This window comes from Diabrotica undecimpunctata, chromosome 4 (genome assembly GCF_040954645.1).
Source record: "Diabrotica undecimpunctata isolate CICGRU chromosome 4, icDiaUnde3, whole genome shotgun sequence".
Taxonomy (NCBI): Eukaryota; Metazoa; Arthropoda; class Insecta; order Coleoptera; family Chrysomelidae; genus Diabrotica; species Diabrotica undecimpunctata.
This window is the reverse complement of record NC_092806.1, coordinates 95962041-95987528: the sequence shown is the minus strand read 5'-3', so window position 1 is coordinate 95987528 and position 25488 is coordinate 95962041. Positions and strand designations below refer to the sequence as shown.

At 31.9% G+C, this 25488-nt stretch overlaps 1 protein-coding gene across 3 annotated transcripts in view; it reads right to left on the bottom strand.

Annotated features, from left to right (window-relative positions):
- Positions 1-25488, bottom strand: part of Dhc62B (Dynein heavy chain at 62B) — a 279647-nt gene that overhangs the window by 16729 nt on the left and 237430 nt on the right. For all 3 annotated transcript variants that reach the window (XM_072529938.1, XM_072529940.1, XM_072529939.1), the window contains 4 exons: positions 12041-12146; positions 6243-6607; positions 3946-4362; positions 3120-3449 (listed from right to left, as the gene is read on the bottom strand). In XM_072529938.1, coding sequence (XP_072386039.1) covers positions 3120-3449; positions 3946-4362; positions 6243-6607; positions 12041-12146 — 1218 coding nt within the window. The remainder of the gene's footprint in view (positions 1-3119; positions 3450-3945; positions 4363-6242; positions 6608-12040; positions 12147-25488) is intronic.

The following is a 25488-nucleotide window of genomic DNA, read 5'->3' as shown; positions in this document are numbered from 1 at the left end:
CCTGGCCGGATGAGTGTCAAAAACAGAGTACTTTTTTTGGTTATTTCCTCGGCCTATGTTTATTGTTTGCCATAGCGATAGACATTTTCACGTTTGAATGGGTAATGATAAAAAAACGTTTTACGTTACAAAACTACAACAAAATGTCTATTATAGAAGGGGCAGTAAATATTAGTCCTCGCATGTAAAATTATACTTGTTTAATTTGGATAATTTTTAAGGCCCGTGCACACAATTCATAAGTGTCTTTCTTTGAAAATAACAAAAGTCCCAATCGAAAAATTATTCACAAACAATAACCGGCTTTCTACTTTACCAATGGTAAATTACATAGTCATTTACAAGATAAGAATTGTGTCTGTCGACCTTCAACAAAACGGTACAGATTAAACTATAATTTTAATCATTTAAACAGATTTCAGGTAAAATAAATTTACCAAAGGAACGTCAAAAACTACAGATATCAAAACTAAATAATGAAATTAATGAAATATAAGTAGATGGAAGAGTATTTTAAGAACCATTTCCGAAGTGTAAATCGAAACGTCAAATAAATTTATTTAAAAGTAAAATTGTGGCTAATATACAAGGTGGTCCAGAATTATGTACATTAATTTCTAGAGCTCATAGTACGTCCAAAAAGGGTACTTCTTTTTGTACACTTTTTTATAAAACTGAATAATAAGGGAGATACAACCCTTTAAAGGGGTGAATTGAAATTCTTATTTTTTCAAATATCTTCCAAACGGTTTTGAATACGGAGTTCATATTTTGGGAGTGATTATAAGACATTAGGATAATTAATTTCATGTCACCATCTACCACATCCTATATTAATACTGGGTAGTTTTGGAGGGTAAGTGGGGGTTATTGCGTCACATGTTTTTTAATTTTTACATATTTTAAAAAAATATTTTTAAAATTGTTTCCTTAGACTTTTATAGTCAAAAAAGGTGCTCTTGTAATATTTCGATAGATATCACCGTTTTCAATTTATTTAAACTCGAAGGTATACATGTATTTTATTGTAATCGTTACATTTCTTAATATTCATCAAGTATGCTTTGGAATTGACACTTGTGTTAGCAATAATATTACAAATTAATGGAAAACTTAATTAATACTTAACATTTAATTAATGGCGAAAATAATATTTCACAACAACTGTTCAAAATGTCCTCCATTTTGTTGAATACATAATCTAATTCTTTTATTTAGCGAACGCATTAATCCATTTAATGTTACTGGATCGTTTTGTAAATCGGTAAATACTTGTTCAATTTTGTCTCTTAACTCATTTACTGTATTAATTGGAGTGTTATACACTTTTGATTTTAAATAACTCCATACTGTAAAGTCCATTGGATTAAGATCACAACTACGAGCAAGCCAATGAATCGGTGCATCCGCACCCCGGCCTATCCACCTATCAGGGAAATGTTCATGTAACCAACTTCTACAAATTCTTGTGTAATGTGGTGTAGCACCATCATGCATGAAAAACATGTTTCTTCGTATTTGTAATGGAATATCTTCCAAAATATCATGTAAAATATTGTCTAGAAAATTGTAATACATGTTACCATTTAAATTTCCGGGAAAGATGTGGTATCCTATGAAACTATTTCCTAAAGTAGCTGCCCAAACGTTTATCTTGAACGTGTTTAGAAAGTGAGTTTCCATTGTAGCCCTTGGATTTTGTTCAGCCCATAAGTGCATATTTCTAGAATTGAACATACCTTGTCTTGTAAATGTGGCCTTGTCTGTAAACAGAATGTTGCTTAAAAAATTTGGTGCAGTTTGAACTTTATTTTGCAATACTTCACAAAAATCAACTCTAAGTGGCATATCGTCAGGTAACAATTCCTGCACTTGTCGATAGTGGTAAGGATGTAATTGTTCTTCATGCAGAACTCTTAAAACACTTTGATGGGAAATATTCGTTCTTAATCCTAACCTGCGTGTACTTATTGTGGGGTCATTTATTACAGCATCCAATATTTGCTGTTCAACGCGAACATTTCTTGCTTCTCTACGACGACCAGCATCTGTATTCCTTCTTTGAAGACAACCGGTTTCTCTCAGTCGTCGTTCAGTACTTACAAAAGTCCTGGCATTGGGAATATTTCTGTTCATTTCCCTAACATTCCCCTAATACTAAAAGTATGTCTGTCATCTCAGAATTTGAATAGTGTGCCATATTGCGGGCAAACAAATTTAAAAATATAGCAAAAGAGACGTGTTAAACAAATTTCACTGTCGAGTACAATAAAAGTGTAGATAAAATAATTTAATTGTTATTAAACGTCACTGACAATTCATAGATTACTTGAGATTAAAGTGTTGTTGCTAACACAAGTGTCAATTCCAAAGCATACTTAATGAATATTAAGAAATGTAACGATTACAATAAAATACATGTATACCTTCGAGTTTAAATAAATCGAAAACGGTGATATCTATCGAAATATTACAAGAGCACCTTTTTTGCGTAGAAAAGTCTAAGGAAACAATTTTTAAAATATTTTTTTAAAATATGTAAAAATTAAAAAACATGTGACCCAATAACCCCCACTTACCCTCCAAAACTACCCTGTATTAATATAGGATGTGGTAGGTGGTGACATGAAATTAATTATCCTAATGTCTTATAATCACTCCCAAAATATGAACTCCGTATTCAAAACCGTTTGGAAGATATTTGAAAAAATAAGAATTTCAATTTACCCCTTTAAAGGGTTATATCTCCCTTATTATTCAGTTTTATAAAAAAGTGTACATAAAGAAGTACCCTTATTTTTGGACGTACTATGAGCTCTAGAAATTAATGTACATAATTCTGGACCACCTTGTATATACCTACTTAAATATCCCAGAAGGAGATGGAGTAATGGTAGGAGGTGATTTTAATGCACAAACTGGTACATTCAGAAAATCGATACATTAAACTAGGTTATACAACCAGAAATATGCTGGGCATAACATACTTGATCTCGTTTTAAACAATTCTTATAAAATAATAATATTAAATAAAAAATTTAGCTGTTGAATATTTGTGTTTGTTAAGTTTACTAAGATTTCAAGACATAATATTTTAAAATTAAGTAGTTAATTTTTACCAGCGTTTGTGTGCAAGCCAAAAACTTCGGGAGGATGCAAAACTGGCATAGCATTTATATGATTTATATATACTTGATAGTCAGATCTTTCAGGAAGGCCATAGCATTTGCCTGCGTCACTAAAAGTATACCGTTTATCAGATACTACTAATGGATTAATATAATCGGCTAATATGGTCACAATCAGTCTTCGATCCCAATCATCCGTTACTCTTCCTCCGTAATTGCATTCACCAATTAGATAAGATAATGCTTCAAATGGATCATCGCTTTCATTTATAAACATTTGTAGTTGCTGTACTGATATGTCAAAATCCGAGTCGTTAAATCCTGAAACAACACCAAAGAAACATAATTTAATTAAAAAAAGTGGTGTAATAAAATATTGCTTCGTTGAATATATCAACATAAACTAAAAGGAATCTTTCAGGAAGAAAACTGGAAAACCTAATCTATTGCCATATTTTATTTGAATATATTAACATAAACTAAAAGAAATCTTTCAGGAAGAAAACTCGAAAAACTAATCTATTACGATATTTTAAGTATCTAAATTCGCCAGAGTGTGAATTCCATGTCTTCTGTTAATTTTATCTGTTGGAATTTATATCTTTATTCTTTGTTACATTTATTTTAAGAATACTTATATGCTTCTATAGTTATGATAAAAAGCAAGCAACGGTCTTACGTTTTTATTATATATTAACAGATTTGTGCCATTAGTATAAGAGATGTATATTCGTTGAATAACAAGTTGGATAGAAGGAATAGAACACAAAATTAGATTTATTACTAAATAAAGCTACTTTGTATTATTATTACATACCGTATTGGATATTCCAACCAAGTGGTCCAAAAGTGCGCCTTTCTTGAATACAAGCATGAAAGAATGCCAATCCATACAAAAGCCTTACGAACATTTCATGGTGATCCGGACTACCTAAGTAAAACTCAGGATTTCTAACTGGGTCACTTATATAAGATTTTAAAAGATTATTTTGCAATCCCGTTGGAGGCTCATTAGTCATTTTAACTCCTTTTTGAAGTAAAGTAACCGGAAATTTGTCAGATGGATAACTTGTCAGCCACAATCTAAACTCAGGATGTGTATCATAGTCGAGATTATCAAAGATTTTTTCTAAAGTTGGCATCCAGGAGGTCGCTAAGTGACAGTTTTGAAGACAGACCCATGTTCCAATTTCTGATCCTTCCATAATCATTGCCTGAGCTACTGGTCCTTGTCCTAAAATCAGTATTTTCTGATTTATTATCACGAATTTTCAATTCTTTTAAAAAGATTGTAGTAATTATTTATTTGCAAACTATTAAAAGCACCGAGATCATAAAATTTTTTAAAACTAAAACTGCATGAAGTAACCTTATATTTACAGTGTGGTCCCATAGTGTAAAATATCTTCATAAAAATATACTAGGTAAAGTATAATACTGAGTAATAATATTAAAATAAATTCCACTAGCGGGATCAAAATAATAAAATCAAAACTGTTGAAAAAATGACATCAAAAGAAATAAAAATGGTAATAAATACAAAAAACTCATTGGCAATCAAACACAACTTTTCACAAACTACAAACGAGATCTCAAGATATTCTTCAAATAATGAATTCTTCAATGAAAGCCTAAAAATGTACTAGCATTTGGAAATTACTAACAATCTTACAAAAAATAATGCCTAACACTTAGGGGGAGGGAAAGATTAAACGAAAACGGAACACTCTTTTTGCTTGATTTTCTTTAATTTATGCAATTTATATTTTAATAGTTTGTTACGCCACTGTAAAAATACTTAAAGTTTATTTAGCTTTTAACAGTGACAGTGAGTTAGTGATGATTAGTTAATAGCTTCCAATGTTGCGATTCGGATCATTTCTTGATCATATCGAAGATACAACAAAGAATATCAATGGTAAGAAAAGAGAAAGACGCCAAACAAAAGAAAATGGAACACATAAATTTTTAAAAATCACAAGAAGAAGATTCGGTACCAGCAGAAAGTAAAGCTAAAAATAAATGAAAGAGGAGAAGAAAATAACATCGAAGACGAATGAAATATCATCCAATTAACAATACAGCAAGAAAAACATTAGGCAAAACTTAAAGCAAAAGAAACGACACATGGTATGACCAAGATACCAACAAGTAATAAATTGCAAAAGTATAGCTATGCAAAAATATCTACAAAGGAATTCCTGACTGAATAGAAGAGCATGTGCAGAACTAAGACGGGATACAAGGAGAATATATAAAAGAAAAAAGAGAGAAATGTTGAATACAAGAATACAACAAATTACAAACTATAATAACAAACGAGAAACTAGGAAATTTTACAAGCAAACCAAGCGATGCACTTAAGTACACATGAGAGGAACAAAAGTGCAAAAACCAAAAACGGGGCATTTATCAGCAATAAAGAGGAACCAATAAAAAGGTAGAAGTAGTATTTTCAAGAACTATTAAACCCAGAAAAAGTACAAAATCAAGAAGAAGAAATAATTCATTAAAATGACATTATTTGTACACACACATTTGTATATACATTGTATATACAATTGTATGTACAATTGTATAGTATGGTGCAAAAGTATGGAATAAATTCATTACTTCAGAAACAGATACCTTTAAAAAAAATCTTAAAACACCTCAATTTTGATTTTTATATGGCCTCCAAATGCTGCGTATGTGTTGAACATTACGTCTTCAATGTTAGCGTAATGACGTAATCAACGATTTTTTTTAAATTCAAACGGAGGTTACGGGATACCTTATTTAATGTAATGATGCACTTATTTGAATATTTGTTTCTAACAAAAAGTTTTAACCATATCACATAGTCAAGATTTTTCGCACAGGCCACAAACTTACAAATTGTTTAACTCCCTTTAAAGGTTAAAGTCTTACACACTTGGCAGAGAAAATTGTGACTTACATCATAACAGTATAAGGATGATAGTAATGTATAATACATATAATCGTATTCTGATTTTGCTTGAAATACCATTTTTTAATTATTCAAAATTAGCAAACTAGGAAGTCTAAACATCAAAATAGCTTAACCTATTAAATACGATGATTTCATTAATACAAAACACTTTTATTTATTACCTTGTCCAAGAGATATTGACTTAAACTTATCAGACATTTTTTTTCCGGCTGCAAACTTTACTAACGCACTCATTGGATCAACTCCTGGAGATAAAATAAAAATTAATGGGCACAAGTTATAGGAATCGTCGTAAGAAACTGATATATTAAATGGGGGTGGTTTTATAAATTTTTCATCCATCTCGTTCTTAACGAAATTAGTAATGGAACTGATTAGTTTGTCGGCCCTGAACACCCTTATCATTATCAGTCTTCTAAAACTGGTAAGCTGGTTTTCCCATTCAGCAGGTACTAAGAAGTCCTCTGTAAAATTATCGTACATTTCTTTCCAGATTGTTGCATCCCGTAAAATTGTACTGGAAAATCTATGAAAAGAAAAAAATCTATAGATATAAATGAAATAGAAATTTAAATATAATAAATTGTACATAAATTAGCCAAGTTCATATAATTTATTAAAATATAGAGGAACCGTAAATTTTTACCTCGTGTCACTTTTTTTCACAGGTAAAAATAAGGACAAAACAGTTACAAAGATACAGTAGTATGTTATCTGCTTATACTTCACTAAATGGCCATTTTGAAGTGTAATTTTCCTCATCACGATGGAAAATTTGAATTTAGGTTTCTAGTACCTTCTACTTTACTTTTAAACTTGAGCGCAGGGTTGCCTGGAGGTTAAAGCGACCCCTAATCTTGAAGAAAAACATACATTTAAAATAAGCCCGGAAATGAATGAACTGACTAATTCTAACCAACTTTTATTTTATAAAGTTTTTTACATCACTTTCAAAGTCAATACTTTTTGAGTTAATTGCGAGTGAAAATGTTTATTTTTCAAAATAAAAACTACGTTTGCAGACGGTTTTTCACAAATAACTCTAAAAGTAAGTATTAATCGAGAAAAATATTCTTAGCAAAATGTAGCTTATAAAAAAGTAGAAAAATGTTGTACGTATTAAGTCTGTAGACCCGATAGAAGCAGAGCTGTAGCTCATAAAAAAGGCTCTTATTTGTCAAATTCCAAATCGAATATTTCAATGTAAAATAACCAAAAATTGAAGACCTTCTTGTGGAAAGCTCATTAAAACTTTTTGAAAATATTTAAACAAAGCTTTTTTTTTAGTTTATAGTATCAAAACTCAGTGAGTTATGCTTATAATTAGGTCCCTTTTTTTCGTAAAAACATCGTGAAAATCACCCGCTAATTAGCACCCCAAATAAAATTAATCATTATTGCTTTATAATTTACTATATCTATTATTTTCAAAGTGTTCATTTTTGAAAAAAATTGATTAAAAATAGAAGAAAATTATTTAAAAAACTTTTTCAAATTTAAATGAAAAATCTTTAAAACTTTTTCAAATTTTTTTTATTTGACATCCCAATTTATTACAATCTGCATTTTTTACAAATTAAGCATAAAGTAATATTTATATCGGTTAAACTATTGATATGTAGCTAATAAATCTAATAATATGCCGCTCTTACTGTCTATTAAACGATTATTGGTTCTGGAAACACCATGATCGGCACTACACTTCTTGTTTGCTCAAACTAGATTACTAGGCACTTTACGTTTTAACCTTTGTACGCATCTCCATCAAATTCCTTGCTAGGTGTTTTGGGAATTCCCGAAATCGGTCCTTATATTTTTTTATTCGATATGTAATTTCTTCCTTTACAGAAGTTATTTCTGCAACTCAATGTACGGCGTTGTTGGTGATATACCACGGTATATTAAAAATCATCCTTAGTGTTTTGGAATGGATCCTTTATATAATTTCTATATTAGAATTTGCCGCTGTTCCCCAGAGTTCTATCCCATATGTCCATACTGGCTTCAGTACCGCTTTGTATAGGAGTAATTTATTTTAAGTTGTCAACTGGGATTGTTTTCCTATTAGCCAGTATATGTCTCTCACTTTGTAACCCAGTTCTGATATTATGGAAAATATGTGCTTTTTCCAGGTGAGTTTTCTATCTAGATGACTATGATAAAACCTTAAATATTATTTAGTATTAATTCACATGTATTTACTTCATTTAAAGATGATTTAAATCAATAACCCGCTGTTATTTACAATTATACGATTTTTTTATTAGTGGTAGCTTTCGCCTTTAAAAAATAAAAAGCCCCCAATGGCGCAAGTCCAAAAGTAAAGTAAAGGGTAAGGAGAACCTAAATCTAAATTTTCATGTAATTCGGTGGTGACACGGAAAATTACAAGGTATCGTTCTAGTTCGCGTTTATTTACTGGAGTATCATATTAAATTAAGAATAATAGTTGCTCGTTGCAATAGTAACTACGGCGTTTGTAACTAAACACATATTGTATAGTTATTACCATAAACCTGAAACAACCATCGAAGGTATTTTGTTTAACTTTAAGGATCATCATATTCTTATTTTTCGTTTGGTTAGTTTTAAGTGCCCTGACAGCATGTAGTATGTTGTTTCGTATGTTAATTTCTGTAGTTGTCTCTATTTGTCATAATTAAACATAAGTTTCATAATTATTTTAATTCAATATAATTTGTTTAAAATATAAATATTAAATAAATAACAAAATTACTTTATTCAATTTTAAAAATATTATAAAAAATTTAAAAATGCAGAAAACATAGTAAAAAGATTTGACCTAGTCTTCAGTACATTCTATTGTACCATATTTTTTATTTTTACAAGTTCAGTTCATTTTGTTTATTTTGCTAGCATTTTTAATTCTTTCTTTGTTCCTCCTCTTGTTTATATGTTATTTTCTTCTTAAGTTGATCTTAGTATTTTTCGCTTTTTTTTCAATCTATTCAACGGATCTGTTTAAGCTTTTCTTAATTCCCAGTCTTTACCTATCATATATAACATATACTAGAACTCATTAGCATTATTAGAATGTTGCACAGTTTGGTTTTCCTTTGTAATTCGGGGTTTTATTGTATTTTATTTGTGCTCGTTTTCTTCGCTACTTTAATCAGTAAACAGGCAAACTCTTTTAATTCTTTACATCTGTAGTTAATAACTTCTAAATATGATTTTCTAAATATACGAAATAGGGCATATACCAACAGACTGGCTTCTGTCAACATTTATAATGATAACAAAAAAAAAAATAAACGCTAAACAATATAGCGGTTATCGCACTATCAGTCTAATGAGCCATGTACTAAAAATTTTCTTAAGAATACTGCACTGGAGAATTTACAACAAAACAGAAATACAACTTAGGGAAACACAGTTTGGTTTGAGAAAGAACCTTAAAACCAGAGAAACATTATTCAGTTTGCAGGTCTTGGTTTAAAGATATAGGGATATAGAACAACTAGTATATATGTGTTTATCGACATCGAAAAGACCCTTGACCTATTTTCACACAACAAACTGATAGGTGTCTTGAAATAGGTGGGAATTGATGGCCAAGACCTTTCTATTATCAAAAATTTATATTCGCATCAATGTGCAAACATACAACTAGACAGAATGCAGGGGTGTATTTTATCGCATCTACTTTTTAATATCTACTCCGAATTTATTTTCAAAGAAGTCTTAGATGAAGATGCAGTCATTAAAATAAACGGGATTAATGTCAACAATCTCAAATACGCAGACGACACGGTATTTATTACATCCAGTGAACAAGAGTTGCAACTACTTATAAACAGGGTGAACGAAATATGGGTTAAGTATGGGCTAAAGCTTAACACTACTAAGACAAAACTTATGGTTGTCAGCAAAACAGAGTTACAACCAATGAGCATCAGTACGTATGGAAAAGAGTTAGAAAGAATCCACAATATAACCTATTCTGGCGTCAATGATACGGATACCTGGAATCTAAGCAATGAAATAAGAATTCGTAGTGAAAAAGCCGTAACTGTATTCTGAACTAAAAAAAATTCTGATTAATAGAGATATTACATTAAATAAAATATTGATTAAATAGAATATCGATTAATTAGGCTAATGAGCCACACTCTTAAAATTATTATCCTAAGAATACTTCTCAACAGAATTAGACGCAAATGCGAAGAAGATCTCGAAGATACCCAATTTGGTTTTAGAAATGAGATGGGAACCAGGGAGACACTTTTTGCGCTTAACATCCTATTATAAAAATGCCGTGACCAAACAAAAGATGTATTTGCATGTTTCATGGACTTCGAAAAGGCATTCCATAAAGCACAGAATGTAAAATTAATGCAAATACTGAAAAATATCAGAATAGATGACAAGGATATTCGTGTCAGTAAAAATTTGTACTGAAATCAAACTGCTATCGTACAAATTAGAGATAACTACACAGATGAAATCTCCATAGAACGAGAAGTCAGACAAGGTTGCATTTTGTCGCCAACATTGTTTAATGTTTACTCGGACCCTATCCCGATGCCAAGCTTCAATTAAATAGAGTCCAAGTTGAGAAAGTTCACGTAATGACATATTTGGGAACTGTGATAACGGACCAACTAGATCCAGACGTAGAAATAAAACGTAGAATAGCAATGACTAAAACTACTTTTATAGAAGTTAAGTTATTTCTTTGCAATAATCATCTTAGTTTAGAACTAAGACAAAAAATGGTTAAGTGCTATGTTTGGTACTTACTTTTATATAGTGCAAAAGTGTGGACGCTAAAAGTATTGATCATGAACAAAATTGAAGCATTGGAAATGTGGGTTCATAGACGAATGCTGAAGATATCTTGGACAGCAAGGAAAACTAATAAAGAAGTGCTAAGGAGCGTCAGCAAAGATAGAGAACTGCTTAAGACTGTTAAACATCGAAAAATGTCTAATCTGGGACATATAGTAAGAGGAAGTCGATATAAAATATTACAACTGATCCTTAAAGGCAAAATAGAGGGCCGTAGAGGTGTAGGAAGAAAACAAGTTTCTTGGTTAAAAAACATTCGTAAATAGAGAGAGAGAAGCCTTCGCAATGGTGATCGCCAACGTCGGATAATTTTGATATGACACGCGAAAAAGAATACATTAAGCCTTAAAATCAGATTAATAAGTTGATACATACTCTCCACGTTACTGTTTCACTGTAGCATAAAGAGCTGGACTCTTACAGCAGCAGTAATGAAAAAACTTTAGTCTTTCAAATTGTGGATTTATCCAGGTATATTGCGGATGGGTCGATCAAATAACAAATGCCGAATTAAAACGAGCACAAAAATAAACAAAACAATAAAAATTCGAAACTTACAATATTTTGGCCACGTAAAAAAGATCCAGAGAGGTATAACCTTCTACACCTAATAATACAGGGCAAGATCGCCGGAAAAAGAGGCCCAGGCCTAAGAGAACATCCTGGCTCCGAAATCTCCGAGAGTGGTATCAAGATACATCCGATAGTCGAGTTACCGTAAACTAAGTTATTATAATCAATATAATCGCCAACGTTCCATAACCCGACAGAAGACTAAAAGAAGAAGAGAGGAAATATGCTGTTAACGAAGTATCTATTCTTGTGTGGCGTCCATAAAGATTTTTATTTTTTTAATTTTTCTTCGTTTTTTTTTTGACGTAAAATATGTTTGCATTATCTTTTTTGCTATTTTTTAAGTTGTTCTTTGATTATATTATTAGATCATCGGTAAAAGCGAAATACTAATGTTCTTTGAACGCATATTTCTCATATTTCTTGGTAACCCTAGTACTTTTAAACACGCGGAACATTTGTTTTTTTTTGTATTATACGCTTGATAGAAATCTTCGATTGCATAAGTAAAATGCTATATTAGTAATTTATCAGATTAAATATATTAAAAAACAGAACAAAAACATTGACGTACCCATTAAATGCAGAAATGTTATCTAATCTGCATATCTCATTCCACGATCTATCTAATAGCCAAGTAGGACACGGATTCGGTGTTGTAGTTTCACCACCAACGCCCCCTAAAAGTAAAGATTTTTATTTTAATTTAAATTTGATTTTGTATAATAAAATATTAATATTCCATAACAAAATTGTCTAATGTCTAATGAACGTTTTTAAAGAAAATAAGTAAATATTTTCAATTTTTAAAAACAATTATTCCTCATAACCGATTACCCTACCAAAATATCAAAAGAATCTATATATAATTGCTTATAAAGGTGACTGATAAATTTCAATGTCTCGATATGTCTATATTCTGCGCCGTAATATATTTACTGTTAAGCTTAGAGGTTCCTTTGTCTCTGCCATTGGTGTGATGGTTGTTCCCCGTATCCTGGTCGATTCTCTGATATTCTTTTCCTCTGTATCCTTCAATTTTATTATCATAATCAGTCCAAGAATAATATACTGTTTTCCCAGCATTATGTCAAAGATATGCTATTTTCCTGGATTTGACGTTATCCATCAACATTTAATCATGCGTTTCCGATATTGAAATTTAAGTTATCGTTACAGAGGAGTTATCGTTATCTCATTTTTAAAAAAATTGTATGATTCAACTCAATTCTATATTTGCTCTTCTTATCTGGATACAATTGTTCGATAATATAATAACCTAGGTATTTAAAATTCATTGTATAGATTCATTATATATATATATATATATATATATATATATATATATATATATATATATATATATATATATATATTGTTATGATATGTAAAATCAAGAAAATATTGGTTTGTTTAAAATATTTCAAAGTTCAACAAAAAATTAAAATAATTCAGAAAGTATAACCAACAAACATTTCTAAGAAGGAAAGTTATTAAATTCTTGGATTATCTGTACTAAACAAAAAGTAAGCTTTACATAAATTATTTCTTTGTAATACTTCAGTTGACCCGCATAAGTTTAAGTGAAACAAAAGACAAATTGAAACGGGTTTTTACAAATACATTAGTGCAGTAATTAAAGACAATAGAAGATATTTTAGAAAGAGGTTTTTGTTAGTTTTAAGAATTATAGAAAATAATATTTGTAAATAAGTTTTAGGAAATTTTATAATTATAGGTAAAAATTTGTTTGTTATCGAAATGAAAAAATGGGGAATTGTGACGAGTTTTGATTGGCGGAGATTGAAAAAGGTGGGATAAGGAAAGTTTAGCTAGATTGAGGAGAGAGAAAATATAGGCAGTTGGTTTCCAAGTCTTTGAGAAGAACATTTTGGGTTCTCTGGCGATTCCGAAGAAGTAGCAAGCAGTAGTGTTGAATGTTAGTGAGTTTTTGTGGAGTTAGTGTATCTGACAGAAGCTATAGCAGCCAAATATTGTAAGTCATATTTTTCTACTTATATTCCAGGAGTCACTGTTCAGGCCAACGAGAGATTCAGTTTATCGTAAAGAGAAGATATTCCAAGAGTCATTTTATCACTCGGGCCAACGAGAGATTCAGTTTATCGAGAGGAGAAAGGCTATCATAATTTGAATGATTTGTGCTTTTGAAGGAGATCATTAAGGACGATATACTTGCAACAATCTGTTGTAAGATTGCTGATTACATAGGGAGCAGTTGAGAGGAGATAATACAGTCAACAAGGAACAAGGATTTGGACCACTCATCATCAGAGAGAGATATTTTTGTTTTCTGCAGTTTTTTCTTTTATTGATAACACAATTTTTTACACGTAATTTAGAAAGGATATAAATATTTGGATTAGGAGAGTTAGAATAGTTTGGGATTTTGAGATTTCAATTAATATTGTTTGTACCATTAATTTTTTGATTGTTCACGTACGGAGAACAAAATTTTGAGAATCCTTATATGAGATTTGTTTATTGAAAACTTTTGAGTGTGAATTATTTCATTATTTTTATTTCAATATATAGTGTTAGATCATATGTGTTTTTTATTATTCCGGTATTCTCTGGACCTTACCTTTCACATGTAATAGCATAGATATTGAAGCACGAATTTAACCCTGAGATAAAAGAATTAAAAATTGTGATAGAGTCATAATCATATCATTTAAATAATTTTAATTAATCAAAAAAATTAATTAGCTAATTATAGCTTGGCGCACCAAGACTTTAAATATCACAATAACTGGCTTCCAAAACGTGGGGCTTGAAAATATCGCAGCTTTACATTTGAAGGAAGGGAAAGAGATCTGGAATAAGTACAGGTGATCCAGAGATAAAAACATATAACATTGAGGGAATTTGAATTTGAAAGTATTTTGACAATTTTTTCCAGGGAATATAAATTTGATTTATTGCTTGATCGTAGTTAGTGGATATTTACTGCTATTGAATTATTTGATTTTATTTTCTTTACCAATCGTACATTTGATATTTATTTTGAATTATTTGAATTTTACTGATTGCATATTTGATATTTGTCGTGAAAATTTAATACATTTGGGGAGAAACATTGTCGTGTTCTGAAACATATAGAGTGTTGTAAAATTTCACATTTGGCGGGGACAAAAACAATAACAAAAAGTAACAACATGTCTGTCACAAGGAGACAAATTAAAATGCAGGAAAGGAAGGAGGATAACAGAGAAGATGAAACAATTTTGGAAGAAGTATCGGATAATGAAGGAAATGTAACAATAGTTGAGGAGAGAAAAGAACTATCAGGAATAGATAAAATATTACAACTAATGCAACTCCAGTCACAAAAAATGGATGAAACAAAACAAACAATGGAAGAAAACCAACGGGAAACAAGGCAAGCAATAGAACTAAATAACAGAAATATAGAGCAGCGCTTGGAAAACTATGAACAAAAATTAGAAGAAAATGATAGAAAAATGGAAAAGCGTTTGGACAAATATGAAAATGAGGTAAAAGTCTGTTTAGAAAAAGTCAGAGAAGAAACAGAGAGGAAACTAGAGATGCAGAGAGAAGAAATAGAAACTAAAATGAACGATATTAAGACTGTACAGAAAAAGGAATTAGAACAGTTAGAAACAAAATTTGAAATGGCTTTACAAGAAGACAAGAAAGAAATAGAAAAACAAATTGAGGATATCAGAAAACAACGAGATATGGGAGACAGGAGAGAAGTACTCATCCAAAGTCCGGGTGACATAAAAATACAGTTTGGCGGGGATATTCGGAAAACACACCCAGTACCGTTTGTTAAAAATTTGAAAACCAAATTACAACATATTAGATATTTTGACGATTGCAAAGAAACAATTAGAAACCATTTGAAAGAAGGAGCAGCGTTATGGTATGAAAGCAAGGAAGATGAGTTTGAAAATTGGACAGATTTTGAAAATAAATTTCTCAATTATTTCTGGGGGAAAAATAAACAGAGAGAAATCAACCAAGAGCTACAGAATGGAAAATATCACGAAAAAATGGGAATATCTGAAGAAAGATATGCTTTGCAGATATATAACAATTCAAAATATCTAGAATACAAATATTCTACCGAACAGCTGGTAGAAATGATCAGCAGACATTTTGAGGAAACGTTGGAAGACCACGTGATTTTGAGAAATTATCAAGATATTGATAGTTTGTGCCAATTCCTTCAATTAAAAGAAGCAAAAAAAAAAGAAATGAGAAATAGAAGACAACATGACCAATATAATGGACCGGAAAGAAGGTATTCATCAAATTATGACCAGAGAAACCGACATCCCAGATCAACAAACGAATATAGGCCGAGAAATTACAATAATTACAATAGACAACAAAATTACGATAACCGGAATGATACACAAAATAGAACAAATGAAAATCACAACAGGAATAGAGATGCACAAAATCCTCCGAATAGGAATACGAACGAACAAAGGGACGATAGAAATAATCAGAGATTCCAACGACAAAACAGAAGAGAGATGAATCATGTGGCAATAGAAAAGGAGGAAGAAGAAGTATTCAATGAATCCAGACAGGATTTTCAATAAGGCATCCACTAAACAAAAGTAAAAAACTCTCCGGTATATTTTGTCACCCGAGAGAGTTTATACAGTTGGCGGGAAACGAAAAACAAAATTCTAATTCCAGTCTAATTTTTTTAGATGCATTTATAAAACACAAAGCGATTAAAATTCTGATTTATTCTGGATCGGAAATTTCGTTAATCAATAAAAAACTAGTAAAAGAATTAAATATGGACAGATTTGTGTATAAGATTCCGAGGGTTGCTTTAGTGGGTGCAAATAATAAAAAATTGACGACAGTAAACGAAGGTTTAGGAGTACGGATCAGAGTGGGAGACAAATTCTATATTATGCAATGTGTGGTAATCGAAGATCTAAATCATGATATGATAGCGGGAATCGATGAATTGAGTGAAAAACATATCACCATCAATTTTTCGGAAAATCAACTGGAAATCATAGCAGAACCAGACAACATAGAAGAAGAAAAGGAAACAGATAGGAGAAAATTTTCTGAAAGGATAAATGGACAAGAAAAACACAAAGAAATCAATATGACGGTAGAGGATAAATCGAAAGCTCAAGAAAAAAATCAATCCGAAGAGGAAAAGAGAATAAAAAAAAAGAAGAAGAGTTCGAAAAGAAAGCAGGAAAAGAAGGAAGTTATAAGCAGAAAAATGGAAGGAGCCGAAACATGGTGCTCGGAATACCAGATAGAAATTAAAGATAAAGAAAAAATAGAAGAAGAAAAACCGGAAGAGGACAGAGAAGAAATGGCAATTATGGACGAGAATCCAGAATTTTGTGAAAAAGTAATACGGACAGTGAACACATGTGAACAAACTGAGGATGAAAGAAAAATAATATGTGGAGAAAACATGGAGAAGGAAATAGAGAAGATTTTAGAAAATTATGGAGATCTTATTAATGAAGAAAGCCGAGTGGCTAAAAATTATGAACATTCTTTTAAAGTTAAAAACTTAGAAAATTTTAAATCGAAAACATATCCAATCCCGTATAAATACAGGCAAAGCGTCGGACAGGAAATTGAAAATATGATCAAAGACAAGGTGATCGAAAGATGTGACTCTCCATATATCAACCCGATAGTATGCGTAAAAAAATCAAATGGTGATTTGCGATTATGTTTAGATGCAAGAAACATTAATTCGCACACAATCGCGCAATACGAAGCGCCTTTGAACATAGAAGCTATTTTTGGACGAATCACAGGATCACACATTTTCTCCAAAATCGATTTGAAACACAGTTTTTGGTTAATACCTTTGGCAGAAAAGTGTCGAAATTATACCGCTTTTTCTATCGACGGAGTGGTGTACCGATTTAGGGTAGTACCATTTGGACTACAAAGTGCATGCGCTGCTTTGGTTCGCGCATTACACACAATTTTAAATAGGCATGGAGAATTTGTTGTACATTACATAGATGATTTATTAATTTTCTCACCGGATATAACAAGCCATCTACGACATATTCATACTGTTCTCGAAGAACTTGATCAAGCCGGATTAAAATTAAATATTCAAAAGTGTCAGTTTTTCCAAAAAGAGGTATTGTATTTAGGATTCAAATTAGACACAAAAGGGATTAGTCTTGCAGAAGATAGAGTCGAAGTCATAAACAACTACCCTAGGCCAACCAATTTAAAAACTTTACGGGGATTTTTAGGAATGGTAAACTATTTCAAAAAGCTGATACCAGACCTCAGTACAAAAGAAATACCGCTAATAGCATTACTTAAGAAAAATGTCAGATGGAAATGGGGAACGGAACAAGAAATCGCTTTCAAAAATTTAAAAGGAGCTTTTTCCACAGCTGTAAGAGTGCACCACCCAAGATATGAGCAACCTTTCATTCTCAGGACCGATGCTTCCATAAAAAAATTTGCAGGGGTGTTATCACAGATACAAGACGATATAGAGGTGCCAATATGTTTTGTTTCCCGTGTAACCAAAACGTATGAGAGAAAATACAGCGTTACTGAATTAGAGTTTGCCAGTGTATTATTTTGTGTAAACAAATTACGTTTTTACCTACTTGGGGCAAGATTCACCATTGAAACGGACCATGCAGCGTTGGTACACATAATGAAAAATAGGTTGGTAAATAATAGAATTCATAGGGGCATTCTTTTACTCCAAGAATATGATTTTGAATTTAAATATATCAAAGGAACGGACAATATTTTGGCTGATGCATTGACGAGAGATGAACAATTCCGCAAAGAGGATCACAAAACTCTCCACGTAGGCATGAACATAATGAGAAAAGAAGCAGGCTTATTTTCTTTGGCCAAAATCAGGGAAAATCAGGAAGAATTGAATGAAAGAGAAAAGCAAAGGGCTGAACAAGAAAATAACCTATATTTTAAGAGGGTCGATGGTAAAGAACTCTATGTAATCACGGAGCAAATGGCAAAAGAAGTTTTTTTAAAGTTACACTGTGACAACGGACATATTGGAAGTAGAAAGGTGTGGCTTATGTTCAGGGAGAACTACATTTGTCGACAGGACTATACAATAGCCAAAGAGGTGACTCGAAATTGTGTGACATGCCAAAAGTGTAAAAGTAGGAACTTTAAAAATGAAAACGTCACAAAAAACGTCGTAGCTCGGAGGAAACTGGATATTGTTGCTATTGATATGTTGAGCGATTTGATACCAACAACTCAACGGAATAAACACATATTAGTTACGGTGGATCTTTTCTCAAAATATGTTAAATTGTACGCATGCAGAACCACAAAAGGAATTGAAATACTTAGGAAAATAGACAATTTTGTAGAAACGGTGGGAAGACCAGACAATATTTTATTGGACAATGCGACATATTTTAGGAACGAACGTTTTAAAAGGGAATTAAGAGAGAGGGGCATCGATACAAAATTTATAAGCATCCGTCATCCACAGAGCAACCCATCGGAGCGTTTTATACAAGAAGTCACAAAATTTCTACGAATTGCCGCGGAAGAACATCATCGACATTGGGACAGAAAAGTGTTTGAGATCGAGACCTATTTGAATTGTGCTCCAAATACGGTTACCAAAGAGACGCCTTTATATATAATGAAAGGAACAATGCCTACAAGACCGTGGGAAGACACCGCCCCCAGACAATACGAAGAAGTGATCGAGTTGGTTCAAAGAAGATTGAGACGAAGTGGAGAGAAATATCTCCAAAGACAAGAGAGAACCCGAAGAAGAAGGCCGATCAAATTCCAGAAAGGAGATAAAGTCTTAGTGAAGGCACTGAGGGTGTCGAATTTACAAAATGGTGTTTGTGCTAAATTGATGCCGATATTTGAAGGTCCATATAGGGTCAATACGGAAAATGGGGTGAATAGTTATGAATTAGCGCACATAGAGACCGGAAATATACGGGGTATTTTTAACATTCACGACATCTATCAATATCATGAATAGATTTTAATAACATAGTGAAATGATTTGACCCTGGAAAACTTTTGTCATTTTAAAATTTAACAAAGAGTTTTCGGCAGATCAAATGGCGGGGATTTGTTATGATATGTAAAATCAAGAAAATATTGGTTTGTTTAAAATATTTCAAAGTTCAACAAAAAATTAAAATAATTCAGAAAGTATAACCAACAAACATTTCTAAGAAGGAAAGTTATTAAATTCTTGGATTATCTGTACTAAACAAAAAGTAAGCTTTACATAAATTATTTCTTTGTAATACTTCAGTTGACCCGCATAAGTTTAAGTGAAACAAAAGACAAATTGAAACGGGTTTTTACAAATACATTAGTGCAGTAATTAAAGACAATAGAAGATATTTTAGAAAGAGGTTAGTTTTAAGAATTATAGAAAATAATATTTGTAAATAAGTTTTAGGAAATTTTATAATTATAGGTAAAAATTTGTTTGTTATCGAAATGAAAAAATGGGGAATTGTGACGAGTTTTGATTGGCGGAGATTGAAAAAGGTGGGATAAGGAAAGTTTAGCTAGATTGAGGAGAGAAAAAATATAGGCAGTTGGTTTCCAAGTCTTTGAGAAGAACATTTTGGGTTCTCTGGCGATTCCGAAGAAGTAGCAAGCAGTAGTGTTGAATGTTAGTGAGTTTTTGTGGAGTTAGTGTATCTGACAGAAGCTATAGCAGCCAAATATTGTAAGTCATATTTTTCTACTTATATTCCAAGAGTCACTGTTCAGGCCAACGAGAGATTCAGTTTATCGTAAAGAGAAGATATTCCAAGAGTCATTTTATCACTCGGGCCAACGAGAGATTCAGTTTATCGAGAGGAGAAAGGCTATCATAATTTGAATGATTTGTGCTTTTGAAGGAGATCATTAAGGACGATATACTTGCAACAATCTGTTGTAAGATTGCTGATTACATAGGGAGCAGTTGAGAGGAGATAATACAGTCAACAAGGAACAAGGATTTGGACCACTCATCATCAGAGAGAGATATTTTTGTTTTCTGCAGTTTTTTCTTTTATTGATAACACAATTTTTTACACGTAATTTAGAAAGGATATAAATATTTGGATTAGGAGAGTTAGAATAGTTTGGGATTTTGAGATTTCAATTAATATTGTTTGTACCATTAATTTTTTGATTGTTCACGTACGGAGAACAAAATTTTGAGAATCCTTATATGAGATTTGTTTATTGAAAACTTTTGAGTGTGAATTATTTCATTATTTTTATTTCAATATATAGTGTTAGATCATATGTGTTTTTTATTATTCCGGTATTCTCTGGACCTTACCTTTCACATGTAATAGCATAGATATTGAAGCACGAATTTAACCCTGAGATAAAAGAATTAAAAATTGTGATAGAGTCATAATCATATCATTTAAATAATTTTAATTAATCAAAAAAATTAATTAGCTAATTATAGCTTGGCGCACCAAGACTTTAAATATCACAATAACTGGCTTAAAAAACGTGGGGCTTGAAAATATCGCAGCTTTACATTTGAAGGAAGGGAAAGAGATCTGGAATAAGTACAGGTGATCCAGAGATAAAAACATATAACATTGAGGGAATTTGAATTTGAAAGTATTTTGACAATTTTTTCCAGGGAATATAAATTTGATTTATTGCTTGATCGTAGTTAGTGGATATTTACTGCTATTGAATTATTTGATTTTATTTTCTTTACCAATCGTACATTTGATATTTATTTTGAATTATTTGAATTTTACTGATTGCATATTTGATATTTGTCGTGAAAATTTAATACATTTGGGGAGAAACATTGTCGTGTTCTGAAACATATAGAGTGTTGTAAAATTTCACATTTGGCGGGGACAAAAACAATAACAAAAAGTAACAACATGTCTGTCACAAGGAGACAAATTAAAATGCAGGAAAGAAAGGAGGATAACAGAGAAGATGAAACAATTTTGGAAGAAGTATCGGATAATGAAGGAAATGTAACAATAGTTGAGGAGAGAAAAGAACTATCAGGAATAGATAAAATATTACAACTAATGCAACTCCAGTCACAAAAAATGGATGAAACAAAACAAACAATGGAAGAAAACCAACGGGAAACAAGGCAAGCAATAGAACTAAATAACAGAAATATAGAGCAGCGCTTGGAAAACTATGAACAAAAATTAGAAGAAAATGATAGAAAAATGGAAAAGCGTTTGGACAAATATGAAAATGAGGTAAAAGTCTGTTTAGAAAAAGTCAGAGAAGAAACAGAGAGGAAACTAGAGATGCAGAGAGAAGAAATAGAAACTAAAATGAACGATATTAAGACTGTACAGAAAAAGGAATTAGAACAGTTAGAAACAAAATTTGAAATGGCTTTACAAGAAGACAAGAAAGAAATAGAAAAACAAATTGAGGATATCAGAAAACAACGAGATATGGGAGACAGGAGAGAAGTACTCATCCAAAGTCCGGGTGACATCAAAATACAGTTTGGCGGGGATATTCGGAAAACACACCCAGTACCGTTTGTTAAAAATTTGAAAACCAAATTACAACATATTAGATATTTTGACGATTGCAAAGAAACAATTAGAAACCATTTGAAAGAAGGAGCAGCGTTATGGTATGAAAGCAAGGAAGATGAGTTTGAAAATTGGACAGATTTTGAAAATAAATTTCTCAATTATTTCTGGGGGAAAAATAAACAGAGAGAAATCAACCAAGAGCTACAGAATGGAAAATATCACGAAAAAATGGGAATATCTGAAGAAAGATATGCTTTGCAGATATATAACAATTCAAAATATCTAGAATACAAATATTCTACCGAACAGCTGGTAGAAATGATCAGCAGACATTTTGAGGAAACGTTGGAAGACCACGTGATTTTGAGAAATTATCAAGATATTGATAGTTTGTGCCAATTCCTTCAATTAAAAGAAGCAAAAAGAAAAGAAATGAGAAATAGAAGACAACATGACCAATATAATGGACCGGAAAGAAGGTATTCATCAAATTATGACCAGAGAAACCGACATCCCAGATCAACAAACGAATATAGGCCGAGAAATTACAATAATTACAATAGACAACAAAATTACGATAACCGGAATGATACACAAAATAGAACAAATGAAAATCACAACAGGAATAGAGATGCACAAAATCCTCCGAAGAGGAATACGAACGAACAAAGGGACGATAGAAATAATCAGAGATTCCAACGACAAAACAGAAGAGAGATGAATCATGTGGCAATAGAAAAGGAGGAAGAAGAAGTATTCAATGAATCCAGACAGGATTTTCAATAAGGCATCCACTAAACAAAAGTAAAAAACTCTCCGGTATATTTTGTCACCCGAGAGAGTTTATACAGTTGGCGGGAAACGAAAAACAAAATTCTAATTCCAGTCTAATTTTTTTAGATGCATTTATAAAACACAAAGCGATTAAAATTCTGATTTATTCTGGATCGGAAATTTCGTTAATCAATAAAAAACTAGTAAAAGAATTAAATATGGACAGATTTGTGTATAAGATTCCGAGGGTTGCTTTAGTGGGTGCAAATAATAAAAAATTGACGACAGTAAACGAAGGTTTAGGAGTACGGATCAGAGTGGGAGACAAATTCTATATTATGCAATGTGTGGTAATCGAAGATCTAAATCATGATATGATAGCGGGAATCGATGAATTGAGTGAAAAACATATCACCATCAATTTTTCGGAAAATCAACTGGAAATCATAGCAGAACCAGACAACATAGAAGAAGAAAAGGAAACAGATAGGAGAAAATTTTCTGAAAGGATAAATGGACAAGAAAAACACAAAGAAATCAATATGACGGTAGAGGATAAATCGAAAGCTCAAGAAAAAAATCAATCCGAAGAGGAAAAGAGAATAAAAAAAAAGAAGAAGAGTTCGAAAAGAAAGCAGGAAAAGAAGGAAGTTATAAGCAGAAAAATGGAAGGAGCCGAAACATGGTGCTCGGTATACCAGATAGAAATTAAAGATAAAGAAAAAATAGAAGAAGAAATAACGGAAGAGGACAGAGAAGAAATGGCAATTATGGACGAGAATCCAGAATTTTGTGAAGAAGTAATACGGACAGTAAACACATGTGAACAAACTGAGGATGAAAGAAAAATAATATGTGGAGAAAACATGGAGAAGGAAATAGAGAAGATTTTAGAAAATTATGGAGATCTTATTAATGAAGAAAGCCGAGTGGCTAAAAATTATGAACATTCTTTTAAAGTTAAAAACTTAGAAAATTTTAAATCGAAAACATATCCAATCCCGTATAAATACAGGCAAAGCGTCGGACAGGAAATTGAAAATATGATCAAAGACAAGGTGATCGAAAGATGTGACTCTCCATATATCAACCCGATAGTATGCGTAAAAAAATCAAATGGTGATTTGCGATTATGTTTAGATGCAAGAAACATTAATTCGCACACAATCGCGCAATACGAAGCGCCTTTGAACATAGAAGCTATTTTTGGACGAATCACAGGATCACACATTTTCTCCAAAATCGATTTGAAACACAGTTTTTGGTTAATACCTTTGGCAGAAAAGTGTCGAAATTATACCGCTTTTTCTATCGACGGAGTGGTGTACCGATTTAGGGTAGTACCATTTGGACTACAAAGTGCATGCGCTGCTTTGGTTCGCGCATTACACACAATTTTAAATAGGCATGGAGAATTTGTTGTACATTACATAGATGATTTATTAATTTTCTCACCGGATATAACAAGCCATCTACGACATATTCATACTGTTCTCGAAGAACTTGATCAAGCCGGATTAAAATTAAATATTCAAAAGTGTCAGTTTTTCCAAAAAGAGGTATTGTATTTAGGATTCAAATTAGACACAAAAGGGATTAGTCTTGCAGAAGATAGAGTCGAAGTCATAAACAACTACCCTAGGCCAACCAATTTAAAAACTTTACGGGGATTTTTAGGAATGGTAAACTATTTCAAAAAGCTGATACCAGACCTCAGTACAAAAGAAATACCGCTAATAGCATTACTTAAGAAAAATGTCAGATGGAAATGGGGAACGGAACAAGAAATCGCTTTCAAAAATTTAAAAGGAGCTTTTTCCACAGCTGTAAGAGTGCACCACCCAAGATATGAGCAACCTTTCATTCTCAGGACCGATGCTTCCATAAAAAAATTTGCAGGGGTGTTATCACAGATACAAGACGATATAGAGGTGCCAATATGTTTTGTTTCCCGTGTAACCAAAACGTATGAGAGAAAATACAGCGTTACTGAATTAGAGTTTGCCAGTGTATTATTTTGTGTAAACAAATTACGTTTTTACCTACTTGGGGCAAGATTCACCATTGAAACGGACCATGCAGCGTTGGTACACATAATGAAAAATAGGTTGGTAAATAATAGAATTCATAGGGGCATTCTTTTACTCCAAGAATATGATTTTGAATTTAAATATATCAAAGGAACGGACAATATTTTGGCTGATGCATTGACGAGAGATGAACAATTCCGCAAAGAGGATCACAAAACTCTCCACGTAGGCATGAACATAATGAGAAAAGAAGCAGGCTTATTTTCTTTGGCCAAAATCAGGGAAAATCAGGAAGAATTGAATGAAAGAGAAAAGCAAAGGGCTGAACAAGAAAATAACCTATATTTTAAGAGGGTCGATGGTAAAGAACTCTATGTAATCACGGAGCAAATGGCAAAAGAAGTTTTTTTAAAGTTACACTGTGACAACGGACATATTGGAAGTAGAAAGGTGTGGCTTATGTTCAGGGAGAACTACATTTGTCGACAGGACTATACAATAGCCAAAGAGGTGACTCGAAATTGTGTGACATGCCAAAAGTGTAAAAGTAGGAACTTTAAAAATGAAAACGTCACAAAAAACGTCGTAGCTCGGAGGAAACTGGATATTGTTGCTATTGATATGTTGAGCGATTTGATACCAACAACTCAACGGAATAAACACATATTAGTTATGGTGGATCT